Raw genomic sequence first — 16,556 nt, forward strand, 5'->3', positions numbered from 1 at the left:
TGCTTTTCAAGCTGTTGACGAGCAAAAAAAAAAAAAAAAGTACCTGCCCAATACTGTAAAACACTAAATAATTTAATATGACACATATATTGATTGTAATGGACCTTTCTATAAATGTTTCCAGGACCACACGAATGCACTCGCACAAATGAAATCACTCAAGTCAAGACACATTGTGAACCTTTGAGGCGTCAAGTGTCTTCCCAACTCTGACAATTTTGAAAAGTGCTGTGTGAACTTTGTAGCCGCTGTATTTGTTTCCTCAAAAGAAGAATTTCTTCCTCTTGTGCTGCAACCTTTTTCTTCAAACCACAGATTACCTGAAGAGAAGAAAAAACACACACGTGAATATTAGTTGAATTTATTAAAAAAAAAAAAAAACTCGGATTACATCAACAATATTTGATTGCTTTAAATTATATACCACATCTTTACTGCAGAAGAGTTCACTCTGTAGAAGCTGGCTGGCCGTGGGTCGCGTGCCGGGCTCAATACTCGTCAGCTTCGAGATGTAATTGCCGAGGACAGGCCATCTGTTGCTGAAGGACTCGGGTATTTTCCCCTCTCGCAGGTCCCCTAATGTCCGGACTCGCTCCATCTCTGTACCAAAGGGCTGAAAAAGCTCCAGAGCGAGCACCCCGATGCTGTACATGTCTGACTAGAAGAGAAACAACAAAGTTGAGCAAACAAAATGTAATCTTTTTATTCAACTATTCTACGACTGCTATAAATACCTTTGAATCATAATGGGAGCTCCGCAGTTGCTCAGGTGATGCGTAGACAAATGTACCCACGCCCGTCGTATGTGGGGAATCTGAAAAGTACACCAGAAACATGACACCACTAACAGTTGACTATTCTGGAGGTAAAATATTGCAAACAATGAGATTTTACCATCAGTGGGAGAAATGACGCTTTCCGGACTATTTAGTATTAGACCACTGCAAGCTAAACCAAAGTCGCCAATACGAACGTGACAGTCATGACCGTTCAGGAAAATGTTCCTTGGCTGTGGGGGGGGGAAAAAAAAGATTAATCAAAGTGCTATTAATACACAGTGCACAGCACTCACCTTGAGGTCTCTGTGAATTATTCCACTCGAGTGAATGTATTCCACCCCTTCCAGAATTTTTCTGAGCAGACTGAACGTGTTCTCAGCGTTCACGCATCCGTAAGGACCTGCGAAGATTGTTGTTGGAAACGTTACAAATCTCATCCGGTAAATTCGACAAATGTGAATTTGATGCGGAGTGAATACATCTTGGAATTTGCTCCTCTTTGGGCTTGGAATTCCTCTCAGACATCCAGTCTTTGAGCGAACGTTCACATAGCTGCATTTGGATGTAGAGCATCAGGTGGAGGTGGACCTGCGCACGCCATAAGGAACAACTTTATTGATAAAGCGCTAAAAAAATAAAGAAAAATGTGTTCATTTTTATTCACCTACCTCCTTAGCAGGTTTTGCCATCTGTTTATTGTCGCTATACTGCTCATACTTCTTTTCAACACAGGAGGAGTTGTTGACCTCAATCCCGCTATTGCTAGACTCCGCCTCCAACAGTCCGGACGTGTCCCAACCAACGGCGGGACATTTCGAGGTCTTAATGGGCCCTCTCTGTCCCAGGAAGACGCAGGGTACGTAGTTCTCGGGGATACGTCGCATCATACTCGGACACACCTCCTGACCCTTCTCTTGTGTCAGCGCTAGTGGGTTGCCATTGCTTGGCGGCACAGCGGCGTTTGAAGAACCGTTCACCTGCGGCTGGCTTCGGCTTTGGAAAACTACAGAGTAACTTGAGCTACTGCTGTCAAGGTCCTCGTCAGAACTGCAATTAAAAAGGCAATACAAGTCAGACTGTGTGCAAAACTGTGCAGCCGTGTTTTTAGTTCTCTTACATGTCTTCTTGTGTAGCCAGTTCAGGTAGGCGGTTCTCTGCATCTGCAATGAGAAGCAGTTTGCCATGACATCTTTGTCCAGAGGTTACAACACCATTCACAAAAACAATTTGAGTTTCCTTACACATCGTGGACTGAACGTGCTCCATCCACGCTGTGTGATAGCCGACGATGTTGACGTGTTGCAAACTGGACAGCACTTTCACTTCCCTGAGCACCTATTTCATAATCCACAGGAACGTTGCAGTTATGAGCCGATTCTTGGACGTGAAAGCAAATATAAAATTTAAGCCGACCGCTAACCTTCATGCAATCCTCCTTTGAGACTTTTTTAATGAGAATCTTCTTCACAGCATAGCACTGCCCATCCAGTTTGTTTAGCACCTTTGTAAAAGAATAAAAGAAATTGGGTGACCAATACTCAACAGTCAAAATAGCCACATCATAAACAATGTAGTAAGCACCTTATAAACATTCCCATAAGATCCTTTTCCAATTCGACCAATTTCTTCAAACTCGCTTAAATAACGGGACGTCTGGGCTTGAAAGAGTCTCTCCTTTTGTCTGCGGGAGGACAAACAGGAACTTAAAGCAGCTGGCACTTTTCAAAGTAGTTTGACATGCTTCAAGTTTTTTGAACTATTAAAAGTTAGCTTCACCTCAGTGCAGGGTTGTGTGTGTTTATGTTAAGGCTTTGCTGCTCCTGAATAATAAGAAAAGAACAAAAAATAGAGATTAGGGGTTCAATTAAAAATGTTCAACAAATCTATCAGATCAAAAGATTTTTTTTTCTTACCAGTGAGTACGGTGAGGAGCTAACAGCATTAAGCAGCTCGGTGAAGGCCCGATTGTGTTGAAGTCTGACTGTGCTGAACTCGTCACTTATGGCCAAAGGTGAGAGAAGATTCATAGAAGCTAACCGCTGGCCAATAACTAATAGAAACAAAAAAGGCGAAAGTTCAGGTGGCAGGATTTTACATTATTACATCATTCCGGTCCGTACCTTTAAATAATGTTCGCGAGCGTGCTGGATTACTTTCGTAAACAAAGCACAAAAGTTCCAGCAGGGACCCCATGAGGAGGTGGTTGGGGATAGCTGAGGCAAACTCTTGGACGGACGAGTCGCGTCTACCCGCCAAGAGAACTTCATGGTGACTGTCGGTGTCGGAAGCTGAGAGAGAAATAAAACTGACTAAGGGCATGGCAATAACAGTAGACACAAAACGTTTTTAATCCAAATTTTAAAAGTATAAAAAAAAGTCAGTTCTCATATTACATTTGAAATAAAAGACGTTAAATTCTCTTACCTTCTTCGATTATTTTTGCTAGTATTTCAACAATGTTTTTTTCTTTTTGGTCCATCTTTTAATAACAACACCCAGAGCAGCACTACTGAGTGTCTTGTAACATTTTAAGACAACAATACTCATCTTGTTTCTACATAAGGGGGCGTATACTGCTGCCATCCTTATCTTGAAGGCCCAGTGCCTACCAAACCTCCACCTCTTTCCATTAACAGGGAGGCAGCATATAATGAGATAATATTTTTACAGAATCCAGAGCGGTCTCATTAATGAATGTTCTATACTCCTTAAACCTCCTGACAGTCATTGTGTTGAGGGAATATCTTGCATCTCCAAATCTGCTGAATCATCTATGTTTACTTTTGTCATGACGTGTAGACTTTTAAGTCTCTCAAGCCAAACAACAGAATTTTCTGTAAGACTTTTACAAATTACTAGTAATACGCACGTTTTGGAATCTTTAATTCCAGTCAACAACAGGGCTAACGCTTTAAGCTAATCCTGAATAGTTACCTGTTGCTTAAATTACGTGTGTAAATGTTACATAAGACAAACTATTAAGAAAAGCTGCTTACTGTCAAAGTGTACTTCATCGTCCTCTTCGGTGGCAAGATTTGGCAGACTGCAGTCATGATTACCAACGGCTTTAAGCAGACGGCTTCGGGGAAGTAGAATCTTATTACTGCTACTAGAACATTCCTCCGATCGCAAGTGCCTGCTAGCGGACGTTAAACTGTACATGTTAACTGACCATAATAAATAAACGAGGATCTGAATTTAGGCGAGCAAATACTATCTGTAATAGTTCAAACAAACTTGGTTATTTGTTTATACAATTGGACAACAATTCTCACTAGTTGTAAGGTGGCGGCCATCTTTCCTCAGACTCAGGAAGGCACCGTCAGCCAATACAATTTATTGTTATAAAATATTATTTGCTGTCATTAACAAAATGAAACTCTACAGAACGCACATATGATTATAAACATCTAAGTAAATATACATTTTGAATCAACTATGAAGAAAAATAAGTGTCTTCCCATGACGACTCTTTATTTGTACATTCAACCCTGTGTCTTTTGTACGTGCGCCCTAAAGCCACACTGGCCCTATGACGGTGATGAAATGTTACAGTGCGATAAAATATTTAGAGATAAGTTATTTTTGTAGTGAGTTAGTTTTTATATTTTTATAATTTTACGTACAGGTTTTTATTAATAATTCCTCTCTTTTTAAAGGTACATGTGATGCGCTTAGTTTGTTGACATGCGCATCTAATACGCAGCGGTGACTTGTCTAATGTCCATCTACGCTGCGCGGTACGGTTTGAGACCTCATGTTTGTTTACATCATGGCTACCTTTGTTTTGGCTGTTTTTTTTTCACTAAAATATCAGTAAATGATCAAAAGTTAACAATGGGCTAATCATTTATTCTATGCCTGCGTTTTATAACTATCGGATTTCTATTTCACATCAAAACCTCTGAACGTAGTGTGGCTCAACCCCTGCAACATTTTCTGAATTATGACTGACACTTGGTAAGTTGATTTTGAAGAAGAGGAAGTAGAAGAAATGTGCAGTTTTTGTAATTGTCCGTTTTACATTTAGTAGCTTGGAACCTGCTGGAGCCATCAAGGCCATTGACAAGAACTCGGTGCATCAAATCTGCTCAGGTCAGGTGGTGCTGACCTTGGCCACTGCTGTTAAAGAACTGGTGGAGAACAGTATTGATGCAGGGGCCACCAACATTGGTAAGAAAATAAAATGGGAAAATTGTATGAATCAGCACAATACTTAGTAGAACTACTAAATATTCCAGATGTCAAACTGAAGGAGCACGGAATTGAACTCGTGGAAGTATCTGATAATGGAAAAGGTGTCGAGGAGGCCAACTTTGAAGGATTGAGTACGTATCTGTTAATTTATAATCGTTAAGATGTTTGAATGATGACATGTGTCACCTGTCCCATAGCGTTAAAACATCACACTTCAAAATTGAGGGATTTTTCCGATCTCCTCCACGTGGAGACATTTGGCTTCAGAGGTGAAGCCCTCAGTTCTTTATGTGCACTAAGGTGATATATCTCGACAGCCTGTCTTCAAATCTCTATAATGAGTGCTAATTTGAATTTACTTTGTTATTCTCCCACCAGTGACGTAAGTGTGGTGACGTGCCATGAATCCAGCACCGTCGGGACCAAGCTGGTCTTTGACCACAAGGGCCACTTGGTTCAGCGGCTACCTCATCCACGGCAGCAAGGCACCACAGTCACCCTGCAGCAGCTCTTCCTAACCCTTCCCGTCAGACACAAGGAGTTCCGGCGCAATATTAAAAGGGCCAGTTGAATATTTGTTTCATGTAATACGCAACAGAGGCCTGATTAATGGATCTAGACTGAATTGATTTGTCGTTGATTGTTTTAGGAGTTCACCAAAATGGTGCATGTTTTGCAGTCTTACTGCATCATCTCTACTGGCGTGCGCATTACCTGCTCCAACCAAAGTGGACAGGGGAAGCGCAACATTGTTGTAAACACAAGTGGAAGCCAGAATATGAGAGACAACATAGGAGCTATATTTGGACCCAAACAGGTTGGAAAATAGAATTCGACAACACTGACATGTTGAAGTTGCTGATTTTTTTTTCCCCTTGTTTCTGCAGCTACAGAACCTTCTGCCCTTTCAGCACGTGCCTCCTAATGATAATGTCTTGGAAGAATATGGTCTTGAGAACGCGGAACTCCCCCCAAAATTATTTTGGTGAGTAACACTGTTAATGTAGATGTTGCGGATTCAATATTAATATTTTTGAAATTTGGGCAGCATCACAGGCTTTGTGTCACAAGCAGACCACGGTTCGGGAAGAAGTGCCACAGACAGACAATTCTTTTTTATAAACAAGCGACCATGTGACCCCCAAAAGGTATGTCATGGATTTGTTGGGGTTTTTGCTTCCAACCTGAATTCTGGTTCTTCTCCCCTTACAGGTGACCAAACTTGTGAATGAAGTCTATCATATGTATAACAGACATCAGTATCCATTTGTTGCCCTGAACATCGAAGTTGCCTCAGGTAAAAAGAAAAAAAAAAAAAGGGTCATTTTAAGCATTGTAGTTTTTTAAGTATTCACTATTTCTTTTTAAATTTCAGAGTGTGTGGATGTCAACGTTACCCCAGACAAGCGGCAGATTCTCCTTCAGGAGGAGAAACTCTTATTGGCCATTTTAAAGTCTTGTCTCATCAGCATGTTTGAGGCCGGGGTCAATAAAATTAGTCTAAATAATACTCTCATTCCCAGCAGCGGTAAGATGGCTTTATATCATTCAAGAAAAACTTGACTGTAACATCTCCTGTGGCTATTTTCCAGCGACTCCATCGAAACAATCTGAAGAGAACATGATTGAGTTTGGAGATAACACACGACTCGTGACTGAGAGCCCGAAGTCATCCCTGAACTTGGCTGATCTAAAAGCTGCTTTTTCCAATTACCACAACTCCAATTCTGGTGTCAAGTCCAATTTGTCAAAAGCTGCCAATAATTCTCCGGCGCAAAAAAACATCAAGTCTTTCTTTAAAGACACTGGAAAAACTTCCTGTAATCCAAGTGGGAAATCTCCTTTAACCCTCAAGTGTAGTTTGAAGACAGGTTCCTCAGCAGGGAGGTCAGTTCTGGATGGGTTCAGATATGGTAAAGGTCGTGACTCCAAGGACATTGTTCCATCCTGTTTGGACATTCCTTCACCAGATAGTCAAAATTGTGACCCACATTCACCTGCTTTTGATGTGGAAGAACCGATCATAAAAAAAGAAGCACCGACAGAGACAACCGAAGTTCTCCAGGAGTCTTACCTGCAAATCGAACCAACCGCTGAGAGCGAGTGTCGCTCTTTGAGTCCAGATTTGAAAAGAGCCAGAAAAGAGAATCCAGATTGTGCGGTGGATGCTCCGATCAGTTTACAGAAGAGGGCAGTGTCACTCTATTTCTCATTGCAAGACTTGACTGGGAAGATAAAAAGGTTACAGGACTGTAAGCAGAAGGAAAAAAACACTGAGGAGCTTCAGTACCGACGCTTCAGAGCCAAAATCAACCCGGGAGAAAGCCAATGTGCAGAGGAGGAGCTGAAGAAGGAGATCAGGTGGGGTCATATATAAACTCAACATTATTATGGCAATTGGTTAATCTGCTTTTTGTGCCCCCCCACACACACACCCTCTACAACAGCAAAGACATGTTCAAACAGATGGAAATTGTAGGCCAGTTTAATCTGGGCTTTATCATCACCAAACTCAACTCGGACATCTTCATGATCGACCAGCATGCCACAGATGAGAAATACAACTTTGAAATGCTGCAACAACACACAGTGCTCCAAGGACAAAAACTCATTGTGCAAGTATCCAAACTTTTCAAATGAATTTGAATGTGAAACGAACAAGTTAGATCTGATTAGACTTTGATGTGTTTGTTTATTTTTCAGCCCTCAAAAACTTCACCTCACTGCAGTCAACGAGAACGTACTGATGGAAAATATTGAGATCTTTCAAAAGAACGGCTTTGAATTTCAGATTGATGAAGATGGTAGGATTTTGAGTTTTCAAGTAAAAAAAAAAATTCTATCGTAGATGAGTAAACATTAAATGCATTTCCCAATGTAGCTCAAGTGATGGAGAGAGTCAAGCTGGTATCTCTGCCCACAAGTAAGAACTGGACATTTGGTCCTACCGACATTGAGGAGCTGATCTTCATGCTCAGTGACAGCCCGGGGGTCATGTGTCGGCCGTCACGCGTCAGGCAGATGTTTGCCTCCAGAGCTTGTCGGAAATCTGTGAGTTGCTAATAGTTTACAATTTGACGTATTAGGCAGTCTATATATTTGTTTTTCCTGTCCAGGTTATGATTGGCACGGCACTGAGTACAAGCGAGATGAAGAAACTGGTGGGTCACATGGCTGAGATTGAACAGCCATGGAACTGCCCTCACGGGAGGCCCACCATGAGACACCTGGTCAACCTGGATCTCCTCTCACAAAATTGATCAAGAAGAAGAGCAATCCTACTTGATGATTCACTTATGAATCAAAATCTGACCCCAAACAGATACTGTGTATAATTTTCTTAAATCATACGTGATTGTTGGATTTTTACCTATAATTTTTTTTGAAATGTTATTTTAAATGTTCCATGACAGCACACAGTATGAACAAATAAACAAAATTTAAAAACATCTTATTTTATTTCTATGTTCTCATTGCCCTCCTTTGTGTACATATTAAAAAGGAATTTTTTTGCCCCATTCAATATGGCGGTTAGCTTGACATAAAATTATGCGCTCAATATTACTGGTTGCCATAGAAACCAGTTTGTTTATTTTCGTGCTCGCGTTCGTTTAGAAACACTCCGTTCACGTTTCACTTTTTGACCACAATCTTTGTACACAATGACAACACATTAATATTTGTTATTCTAACAATTAAAAATTATATCGAGATGCTACACGGGAGTCCAAATTTAGTAAGATATTCGAAACAGCCGCATCACGATGACGACGAGCAGCAGCACGACGATGGCTTATTTGAACTCCCTTCGTTCTTTGTTTTAACTTTTCAGAGGTAAATAAACTTATTAAATATTACTGCTTTGTACTTAATAGCACAACAGAGAATGAATATGATCATGCTATCCCTGACAGATATGAGGGGGAAAGCAAAGACGGGTACTTCCATGGGAGAGGCACAGCCACGTTTAAAGGAGACCATTCTTATACGGTACATATAATAAATAATAAATAAAGCATCTTGCAGACACTAGCGGTATCATTCATCAATATATTTTTTAACTTCGACTACAGTATGAAGTTTTCCCCACTTTTATTAAATACATATTAAATACATTACTGTTCTGTTTGCTCCAAATGTTTGTTACTTCATCACAGAAATTAAAAAAAAAAAAAAAATCTAGTAAAGAAGCTAAAGCATGGTTTTGTTTTAAGGGTATATTCTCCATGGGAACTATGCATGGAACCGGTGTCTTCACATGGGCCGACAAGGTGACTTATGAGGTAGGATATAATAATCATAATAATAATATGACTTGTTTAGAAAAGTGTGTCATGTATTTCTTGTCAATAGGGCGAGTTTGTGCGCAACATACCGATGGGCCAAGGCAAGTACAGTTGGCCAGACGGCAGCACCTACGAAGGTGACGTGTGCAATGGCGTCAGGCATGGCAACGGAACGCACAAAAGTGGCAATGCCATCTACAAAGGTCAATGGAATCACAGCAAGAGGCACGGAAAGGTGACGCCACACTTTGGATATTAAATCATGTTAATATCTGCTGGATCTGGGATTGCAGTTGAAACTAGTCCTTATCTTTTTGTTGTTGTTTTTGTTAGGGCACAGTGTATTATAACCAGGAAGAGACTTCTTGGTACAAAGGCAACTGGGTGATGAACAAAAGAGAAGGATGGGGAGTAAGACGGTAAGATGTCACAAATTGAAAATATTTTTTCAGGTTTCCGTCTGCGTTATTTTACTCAAAACAATTTGCCGTATTGAATTTCTCATGACAGCTACCCTTCTGGTAATATTTATTTTGGTGAGTGGAAGCATAATTTGAGAAATGGAGAGGGCACCATGAGATGGCTGAACCTGGGACAGCTCTACATTGGGAACTGGCATGATGGAGTCCAGGTACAATATGGGAATTACTAATGGGCCTACAGGTTTTAGGAGGGCTGGAATGGATTTCTTTCAGCTTAATTTATTCCAAAATGTCCATGACAGTATTAACGTGTAAACCAAGGTGCCGCTTTACACTTTTTTTTTTCTCCGGCAGCAAGGCCACGGTACCCACGTGTGGCTCATGAAGCGAACAGAACCCGGAGCTGAATTCCGTCTCAGCAATCAGTACACGGGGAATTTTTTTCTTGGGTTAAGACACGGACCAGGCACTTTTTATTACGCTGGCGGTGCCATCTATGAGGGTGGATGGCAGAACAATAAAAAACATGGGAAGGTGAATTCACCTAGATTTGTTTCTTGTTTTTGATCATTTCTGATCATTCGTATTAAATCTTTAGGGGAAAGTTACCCTCAAGGACGGCTATGTTTTCCAAGGACAATTCCTTAATGACAAAATGGTGACCCCCAATATGACAGCAAACCAAGCTCCTGTTCTACATGGTAAACAACATAATTTTCCCGTCACGCTAAAAAGGATAAAGCTAACGCTACATGACAATGCTATTAAGAACGGATGAATGAATGCCATCAGGTATGGACGAATCTTCTCTCGGACCAGACATGACGGTCAACATCGATAGCCTTTTGGAGGAGATACCTCAGAAAAAACGAGACGTTGAGCACAAACAGGTTAGCTTGCGCAATATTCTTACATCAACTGGATTATAATCAATTTGTTGTTCATTGACCAGGTGAGGTTTGTTTTGCTGAGGCACAAGACGGAGCTGAGGTCCATCTATCGTTTCTACAGCCGACTGGGCCAACCCCAGATTCCGGGCGGCGCCTTCCTGCTGTCCCGCATGCAAATGTGGCGCATGCTTAAAGATTGTTACGTCCACCATCGCGGCGTGACTTTGGTGGAAATCGACCTTTACTTACGAGGTCGGGTCAATTTTTAAACAACGAATATATTCATCTATGCTTAATTGCTTGCCTCTCCTGTTTCAGATAACCCAGATCCAGCAGAGGTTCACTCCCCCTTCACTCCCATAATGCTCAGCCGGTTCCTCAGTTGCCTCGTGATCATCGCTTATTACATCTACCGTAACGACGCGGAGTAAGCAACAATGTAGAAAAATCTATTTTTTTGCTCTGTAGTCACTTTTCATTTGCGAATCTTTGTAGGTCATCAAATCACCTTCTTGCAGCATGTTTCACAAAACTATTGGTTGATGATATATTTCCAAATGCCAAAAATGTAAAAGGTAGGATGAATAGATTCTATTTAAAGTTTTTTGTCCAGCTTCATGTATGTAAAAGGCTGTTTGCGTTGAACTTTTTTTTTTGTGGCCAGGTTTTCTTTTTAAGCCGCCGGAGCGTACCATTGTGGCTGTGGATTTCCTAACGAAAAGCTGGAAGGTTTTTCAGGCCTACTCCAGGGTCAACAAAGCTTCCAGGGATGACAGAACCATGACCAATCGGCAACTTCTATGGATGTACGAGGTAACTTGTATTTAATCATGCATTTGAATATACGAGTTGTTAGCGCCATTTCTCAATCCGCCACGCTAGGATCTCAAGCTCTACGATAGTAATTTAACCATCGTGAGGGTCATCGAGATCATCTGTGCAGAGGCCCTCGACCCAGGCAACCAGTCCGCCTGCATGCAATTTGAGGTCCAATTAAAGTTTTAAAATGCTAACAATGCATCTATTGAGATTTTGCTTATGTTTTTTTTTTTACTCGTGCTATAGATTATATTCCTGGAATTCTTTGAGGTTCTCCTTGGCTGCGGCGAGGTCAAGTGTCAGCAGGTGAGTGCTTGTTTTTGTTTACTGCATTAAAAAAAAAAATATATTACATGAATCACAGTAACAGAGCAGACTATTTGCTCAACAGATGACGGGTCCTTACCCCAAGATAAGACCCTCTCGATCTTCTTCAGGTTTGTGCACACAATTGTCATATTTCGTAAGCTAATATGCAAGTAGTGTGTGTCACGTGTATTATGTTTTAATTTTCTCCAGCACTAGCACGTCAGTGGCAACAGACGTTAGCCCAAGACCGTGAACTGGATGCTTGGAGTCATAAGATCCATCACTTCTTCAACCATATGTTCTTCCCTGCCGTTGAGCTTCTCCATTTATTATGATTAGCAAGATGCAACAGAGTTCAGCACACTAGAGAGCGCCATTACACCAATTATGAGTTTTTCATAATAAAGTCTTTAAGACCCTTTCCTCAATAGAACTTTATTTACGGTAAATATAACAAGTTACAAAACTTCCAAAATAAAACGATTTTTTTGTTGTTCCCTTAAACAGAGTTACAAAAGACATTAGATAACTATATTACAGTGGCGGAGTGAAGTAAATGAGGTCATTGGGGCATCTTGACTGGCGTGTCTTGCTGCCCGTGTTGGGTGTAAAAAGTAGCAGTGTCTCCCGATTTGTCTCCGCCTATAATATATGCACCGAAATATAAAGTGATGATTATTAAGAAATCCTTGGCTTGTGTTAATTCAAACAAAAGTCATAACAGAAAAACTTTCAAACCTGTGCTGGCTGTGCATTTTCTTTGACGTCGTCGAGCAAAACTGTTGAAGAGAGAAACAATTCAGATTACAGCAAGCGTGGACTAAAATTTAAGTGTCATGAGAGAGATCATGGGGTAATAATTAAATCTAGTGATCCCCAAACTAGCTATAAAAAAAAAAAAAAAAAAAGCTGCAGCCGTTACAAATACAAACATGCACATTGTGTCATCATCATACCGTCTTCCTGCGAAGTCGGAGGCGCAGATGCAGGGATGCCCGCAAGAAAGGAGAAGCGAGTGGATTTTTTTACTCTTTGGGATGGCTGATGGGTGACTGGCGGCAGCTCCGGTGAATTTCTGAAGCTCGTGTTGGCGACACGACGGAGGGGAGTGAGAGCGCGCTCGTGCTGAACCGGAGTGGCGGGCGTTTGTCCCGATGCGAGGGATTGACGAGTGACTCTTCTCGGAGTTGTTGGATAGCTAGGAGGCGTGCGAAGGCGCTCAGACGCCGCGGCGGCGCTCAGACGGCTGGATCGCCTCAAGCAGTTCCGAGTCTTAGCTGGGCTCTCCACATGGAAAAAGCCTCCATCAAAGACCACAGTGTCAGAGCGGCTTTGTGCTCCTTGAGAGGACGGGCACGACTCGGCATCAGTGGCGCCACCGTCAGCCTTCGCGGCCTCGGCCGCCTTCTTTTGGGCTCTCATGGCCGCTTTCACAGCTGCTAGACCCGACTTGGCTCCTGCTTTGGTTGATGTTGGCTTGGCAGGTGCTGCGGCTGGTTTCTGTTGTGACAAACATTTGTCATACTGTGCAACAATGTGGAACACAGGTGCCACGAAGAAGCGCTTCAATTTGTAACCTTGACTGTTTTCCTCTGCCGTGGTGGCGCTGGCTTGTGTTCTTCCACCCAGCCTCGCGCCTCTCCTCCTTGGAGGGCATCAAACTTCTTGTTAACGTCTTCGACCTGACACACAAAACGTTGGACGTCTTTCGCTGCCATTTTGTAAACAATCACAGCCCTCGTCCGGACGATTAACCTGGAAGTAGATCATGTCCCAAAATCCTTCCAAGTCGCTGCAGGTGGTGATTTTCTCTCCTCGGTGCAGCTCGCAGTCATCCACCAGTTTGCTGAACTGGTTGAAGCGCTCTTTCATGAGCAGTCTGGCCTGGCCCACTGCTGTACGGATGTGGCCTCTCACTAATCACGCAGAGGAAAAACAAATCAAAACAAATCAGCTGCATGAAGAAGTTGGTTGACTCACCTTCTTCAGGGATGGACTCATCTTCGGCTTTGCTCTTCCACTGATCACACAGCGATGTCAGTCTGTCTGTCTCGTTGTCCATCTGTGACCTGGACATCCCAAAAGAACATTAATAGCTCTCAAATCAGATTCTGGGGATAAAAGGCGGCTCGATTACCTGAAATACGCCACATCGTGTTTTGAGTCGAGGAGACCGCCCAAAGTCACCGGGAGAGGAGGAGGAGTGCGGTGAGGAGATTTTGGGGGAGAGGATTGACTTGGCTCAGCAAGACACGCATCTCGGAATACAGCGACATCGCAGAGGCTGACGCGCGAGCGCGTCAAGTACTGTGGCATCGGCCTCGGTGCAAAAAAACGATTTGCCGAGGAAGGCGTGAGCGGGACAAAAGTGAAGTTTTCCAAGCCGGCGGGCGCTTGGAACACAAAGCCCTCGGGAGCGAACGAGGACGGCACGGGATTCTCCTCAGAACTACAAGTCTCGCCCTCGTAAAGTTCGCCCTCCGACTCCAGATGGTCCGCCACATTTAACTCTGGCAGCTTCACAAAGCAGAAAGAACCAAGAGACGTTAAAACTGTTACATAAAAATAATAATAATAAAGCAGGATGGGTATCAAATGCTTACCTTCGACACAAGAGGATGGACATCCAGCTGGCCGTCATCTACAAAAAAAGACCAGTCATTATTCTCATTTGATAAGGAGACCAAACGAGTCCACAATTCCGTACCTGTGCAGTTATTTTGGTTCGCAGAGGCTCGGGGCAAAGGGAGAACGGCTAGTGTCTTTGTGTTCCTCTGATCTAAGTAAAAATAGTAGAACATATTGAAGTGATTTTTTTTTTAGTAATCCCAAAGAAATTATTTATACCTGGAATGGTGTCCTTAGGTTCTTTTTTTGCTGCAGGAGCTGCTTGAACAGCCTTGTTGGCTGCCCTGGTAGAGGGTCCTTGTGCAACAACCAATGCACATAGAGAAACAACATGAGGTGGTGGGGAAAAAAATCATACTACACCTTTGACGATGTGCTCTCACCTGCACGAACTTCATTCTTTTTAGCCGCTGTAATGACTGGTTGTCCCCTGGTTGGTCTCTGAGCAGCAGTTGCATCTGAAAACAGGAGAGTAAAAATTCAGCAGTTATTAAAAAGAGGCTTTTTTTTTCTCCCCCAGATCTTGAAACACACTTGACATCAACTACCAGTAAACAAACCAAAAGTACTTTGTGTTATTATGTCCCCCATTAAGGAAAATTCAACGTACCTTTCTTTGCTGCCATATTTGAACTGGGCGTTTTCAAAAGCTACAAAGAGAGAAGAAAGGACAGCGACGTTTTAGCTACAACTAATCGAAGCATTTTAAAAATAATTGGAAATGAGATAAAGTGGCACCTTTTGCGATTGCTGCTGTTGCTGTCGTGTCTTTGAACGGGTGACTCTGCTGCTCTGTGACAGAGCTGTGTTTGTTGTGGTCTGTAATGAAATTATCACAAGATCAATCTGTCGGTTGTCCAAAGTGTTTATCATCAATACAATTGCAGGTGATGAAATGTTTGAGGAGCATATTAGTAAGGGACAGGTGAAACCAAGTCACACTCTTGCTCTATAAATAGTCTGCAAACAAACACTGTGCAGCTAAGCTTCTGGGTAATGTGTCATTATTAAATTAGCCGTTACCTCTTTTGCTTTGGTTGAAGCCTCCAATTTTGGAATCAAAGAGAAAACCGTGTCTTTGGGATGATAGAGGCCAGTCTTAAACACCCCTTTTCGTTCCCGCTCTCGCTTTTGCTTCTCTTTCTCAAGAGCTTTTCTTTCCTTCCAGCGTGCAAGCTGATTCCGTTTCTCTTCTGCGGCCTTGTCTGAAGATAAACATGATTTGAGATGAAGCAGTTTAGCAATAACGAGGTGCATATTTATAAGCTCAAAATGCACATGCATGTGTGTGAGACGGAGGCGGAAGAAAAAAAACCTTTTGCAGACTTTTTCTGGACATTTGTTAAGTCTTTCATTGTTGATGATGTGATTGACACAGAAGAGGCATCCAATTCCTGTTCCTGTTCCTGGAGATTGTCCAGCTGTCTTCGTGCATCCATTGCTCGCTCTCGATTCTCTTTCTGGTTCTGACTGATCCTCCGGGACATTTTGATCCGCAGCATATCCACACTGTTGTCCCGGTGTCTCAAGTAAGAAAATTGGGACTCCATGGTGATTTACCTGCAGTAAATTGTGAGAGAGAGAAAGCAGTAGTATTTATTTTTTTGCTGACGGCTTTTTATTGTACTTAAATACATTTAAAATTCAGTCCTTTGGAATCTTTAGTCAGTATTTATTTTTAAACACACTCTATGTACTTCTACTTAAGTCACATTACAAATAGCAATTTCGGTTATAATCAAACGATTACCCAAAGATGTCAAATTCATGGGATTGTTGGTCAATTAAATGCATGGTTTTGTGGCCGAGAGTAAGACTTTTAAGTTAAAAGAAAACAGCATAGACATCGTGTTAACTTCGTGTTAGCATCGTGTTAAAGTTTAACTTCGCCAGGTTCTTTACGATTCCTAAGGTCATTTAGTAGCTTTCAGGAGGCTCTGCACCAAGCGACTAAAAAACGGAAAATACAACGTTTCAAAACTGCATGGCAATCAATTACAATAAACGTATCTTACCTTTTGATTATGAAAGAAAAAGAGTGCAAATACACGCAACTGCGTCTTCAAATGAACATAAGCAATTTCAAATTTAAATTCAATCTATATGGCTCTGATTGGCTGAACCTTGCGAAACTGGTGACTTCTCATTGGCTCTTTGAGTATTGTACTTCCGGTTTAGACATTTTTTTTATTATTCTCTTTAAATTAATCTTTATTGAACTGTCAA

General features: G+C 41.9%; 4 protein-coding genes across 7 annotated transcripts; 2 read left to right on the forward strand and 2 right to left on the reverse strand.

Annotated features, from left to right (window-relative positions):
* Positions 1–51: 51 nt before the first annotated feature.
* On the reverse strand, positions 52–4,089 carry eif2ak1 (eukaryotic translation initiation factor 2-alpha kinase 1). 2 transcript variants are annotated; one of them, XM_061264572.1, is made up of 15 exons: positions 3,776–4,089; positions 2,900–3,067; positions 2,693–2,829; positions 2,556–2,599; positions 2,361–2,460; positions 2,200–2,280; positions 2,021–2,114; positions 1,897–1,939; positions 1,448–1,826; positions 1,259–1,367; positions 1,073–1,179; positions 895–1,009; positions 735–814; positions 425–658; positions 52–320 (listed from the first exon to the last, which is right to left on the reverse strand). In XM_061264572.1, exons 1-15 carry the CDS (start codon positions 3,939–3,941, stop codon positions 192–194), a joined length of 1,986 nt encoding a protein of 661 aa, XP_061120556.1. In that variant the 5' UTR covers positions 3,942–4,089; the 3' UTR covers positions 52–191. The 2 variants fall into 2 exon arrangements, with proteins under 2 accessions (XP_061120556.1, XP_061120557.1); XM_061264573.1 differs by lacking the exon at positions 3,776–4,089 and adding an exon at positions 3,204–3,340.
* On the forward strand, positions 3,661–8,425 carry pms2 (PMS1 homolog 2, mismatch repair system component). Of its 3 annotated transcripts, none has more exons than XM_061264568.1 (15): positions 3,661–4,519; positions 4,813–4,952; positions 5,021–5,107; positions 5,174–5,276; positions 5,355–5,538; positions 5,626–5,793; positions 5,864–5,961; positions 6,025–6,124; positions 6,189–6,273; positions 6,352–6,504; positions 6,569–7,337; positions 7,424–7,591; positions 7,680–7,780; positions 7,858–8,027; positions 8,093–8,425. In XM_061264568.1, the coding sequence occupies exons 1-15, from the start codon at positions 4,500–4,502 to the stop codon at positions 8,234–8,236; spliced, it is 2,490 nt and encodes an 829-aa protein (XP_061120552.1). In that variant the 5' UTR covers positions 3,661–4,499; the 3' UTR covers positions 8,237–8,425. The 3 variants fall into 3 exon arrangements, with proteins under 3 accessions (XP_061120552.1, XP_061120553.1, XP_061120554.1); XM_061264569.1 differs by having other exon boundaries at positions 4,169–4,739; positions 4,810–4,952; XM_061264570.1 differs by having other exon boundaries at positions 4,169–4,739.
* A 141-nt stretch (positions 8,426–8,566) lies between these two features.
* On the forward strand, positions 8,567–12,126 carry rsph10b (radial spoke head 10 homolog B). Its single transcript, XM_061264575.1, has 17 exons — positions 8,567–8,810; positions 8,891–8,966; positions 9,191–9,259; positions 9,330–9,497; positions 9,596–9,681; positions 9,773–9,893; positions 10,039–10,218; positions 10,283–10,385; positions 10,477–10,574; positions 10,637–10,826; positions 10,893–11,001; positions 11,070–11,149; positions 11,239–11,387; positions 11,457–11,561; positions 11,640–11,699; positions 11,785–11,830; positions 11,913–12,126. Exons 1-17 carry the CDS (start codon positions 8,689–8,691, stop codon positions 12,035–12,037), a joined length of 1,887 nt encoding a protein of 628 aa, XP_061120559.1. The 5' UTR covers positions 8,567–8,688; the 3' UTR covers positions 12,038–12,126.
* Positions 12,122–16,476, reverse strand: dlgap5 (discs, large (Drosophila) homolog-associated protein 5). The gene is made up of 16 exons (XM_061264571.1): positions 16,346–16,476; positions 15,646–15,890; positions 15,354–15,535; positions 15,069–15,149; positions 14,941–14,980; positions 14,714–14,788; positions 14,550–14,627; positions 14,410–14,481; positions 14,306–14,343; positions 13,840–14,219; positions 13,683–13,771; positions 13,458–13,618; positions 13,280–13,384; positions 12,659–13,202; positions 12,441–12,481; positions 12,122–12,344 (listed from the first exon to the last, which is right to left on the reverse strand). Exons 2-16 carry the CDS (start codon positions 15,878–15,880, stop codon positions 12,237–12,239), a joined length of 2,229 nt encoding a protein of 742 aa, XP_061120555.1. The 5' UTR covers positions 15,881–15,890; positions 16,346–16,476; the 3' UTR covers positions 12,122–12,236.
* Between the last annotated feature and the right edge of the window lie 80 nt (positions 16,477–16,556).

The sequence above is a fragment of the Syngnathus typhle genome, linkage group LG18 (assembly GCF_033458585.1).
Source record: "Syngnathus typhle isolate RoL2023-S1 ecotype Sweden linkage group LG18, RoL_Styp_1.0, whole genome shotgun sequence".
Taxonomy (NCBI): domain Eukaryota; kingdom Metazoa; phylum Chordata; class Actinopteri; order Syngnathiformes; family Syngnathidae; genus Syngnathus; species Syngnathus typhle.

Excerpts from the sequence above, each read along its gene's own strand:
- eif2ak1 (XM_061264572.1), bottom strand. The coding sequence starts at position 3,941 with ATGTACAGTTTAACGTCCGCTAGCAGGCACTTGCGATCGGAGGAATGT. Across the intron at positions 2,600-2,692 it reads GCTCCTCACCGTACTCACTG|GAGCAGCAAAGCCTTAACAT; the intron begins GTAAGAAAAAAA and ends CTTATTATTCAG. Across the intron at positions 321-424 it reads TCTTCTGCAGTAAAGATGTG|GTAATCTGTGGTTTGAAGAA; the intron begins GTATATAATTTA and ends TCTTCTCTTCAG.
- pms2 (XM_061264568.1), top strand. The coding sequence starts at position 4,500 with ATGTCCATCTACGCTGCGCG. Across the intron at positions 5,539-5,625 it reads TCCGGCGCAATATTAAAAGG|GAGTTCACCAAAATGGTGCA; the intron begins GCCAGTTGAATA and ends TGATTGTTTTAG. Across the intron at positions 6,505-6,568 it reads TACTCTCATTCCCAGCAGCG|CGACTCCATCGAAACAATCT; the intron begins GTAAGATGGCTT and ends GCTATTTTCCAG.
- rsph10b (XM_061264575.1), top strand. The coding sequence starts at position 8,689 with ATGCTACACGGGAGTCCAAATTTAGTAAGATATTCGAAACAGCCGCAT. Across the intron at positions 9,498-9,595 it reads ACAGCAAGAGGCACGGAAAG|GGCACAGTGTATTATAACCA; the intron begins GTGACGCCACAC and ends TGTTTTTGTTAG. Across the intron at positions 11,002-11,069 it reads ATCTACCGTAACGACGCGGA|GTCATCAAATCACCTTCTTG; the intron begins GTAAGCAACAAT and ends GAATCTTTGTAG.
- dlgap5 (XM_061264571.1), bottom strand. The coding sequence starts at position 15,880 with ATGGAGTCCCAATTTTCTTACTTGAGACACCGGGACAACAGTGTGGAT. Across the intron at positions 15,536-15,645 it reads CCAGAAAAAGTCTGCAAAAG|ACAAGGCCGCAGAAGAGAAA; the intron begins GTTTTTTTTCTT and ends GTTTATCTTCAG. Across the intron at positions 14,789-14,940 it reads AAATATGGCAGCAAAGAAAG|ATGCAACTGCTGCTCAGAGA; the intron begins GTACGTTGAATT and ends TCCTGTTTTCAG.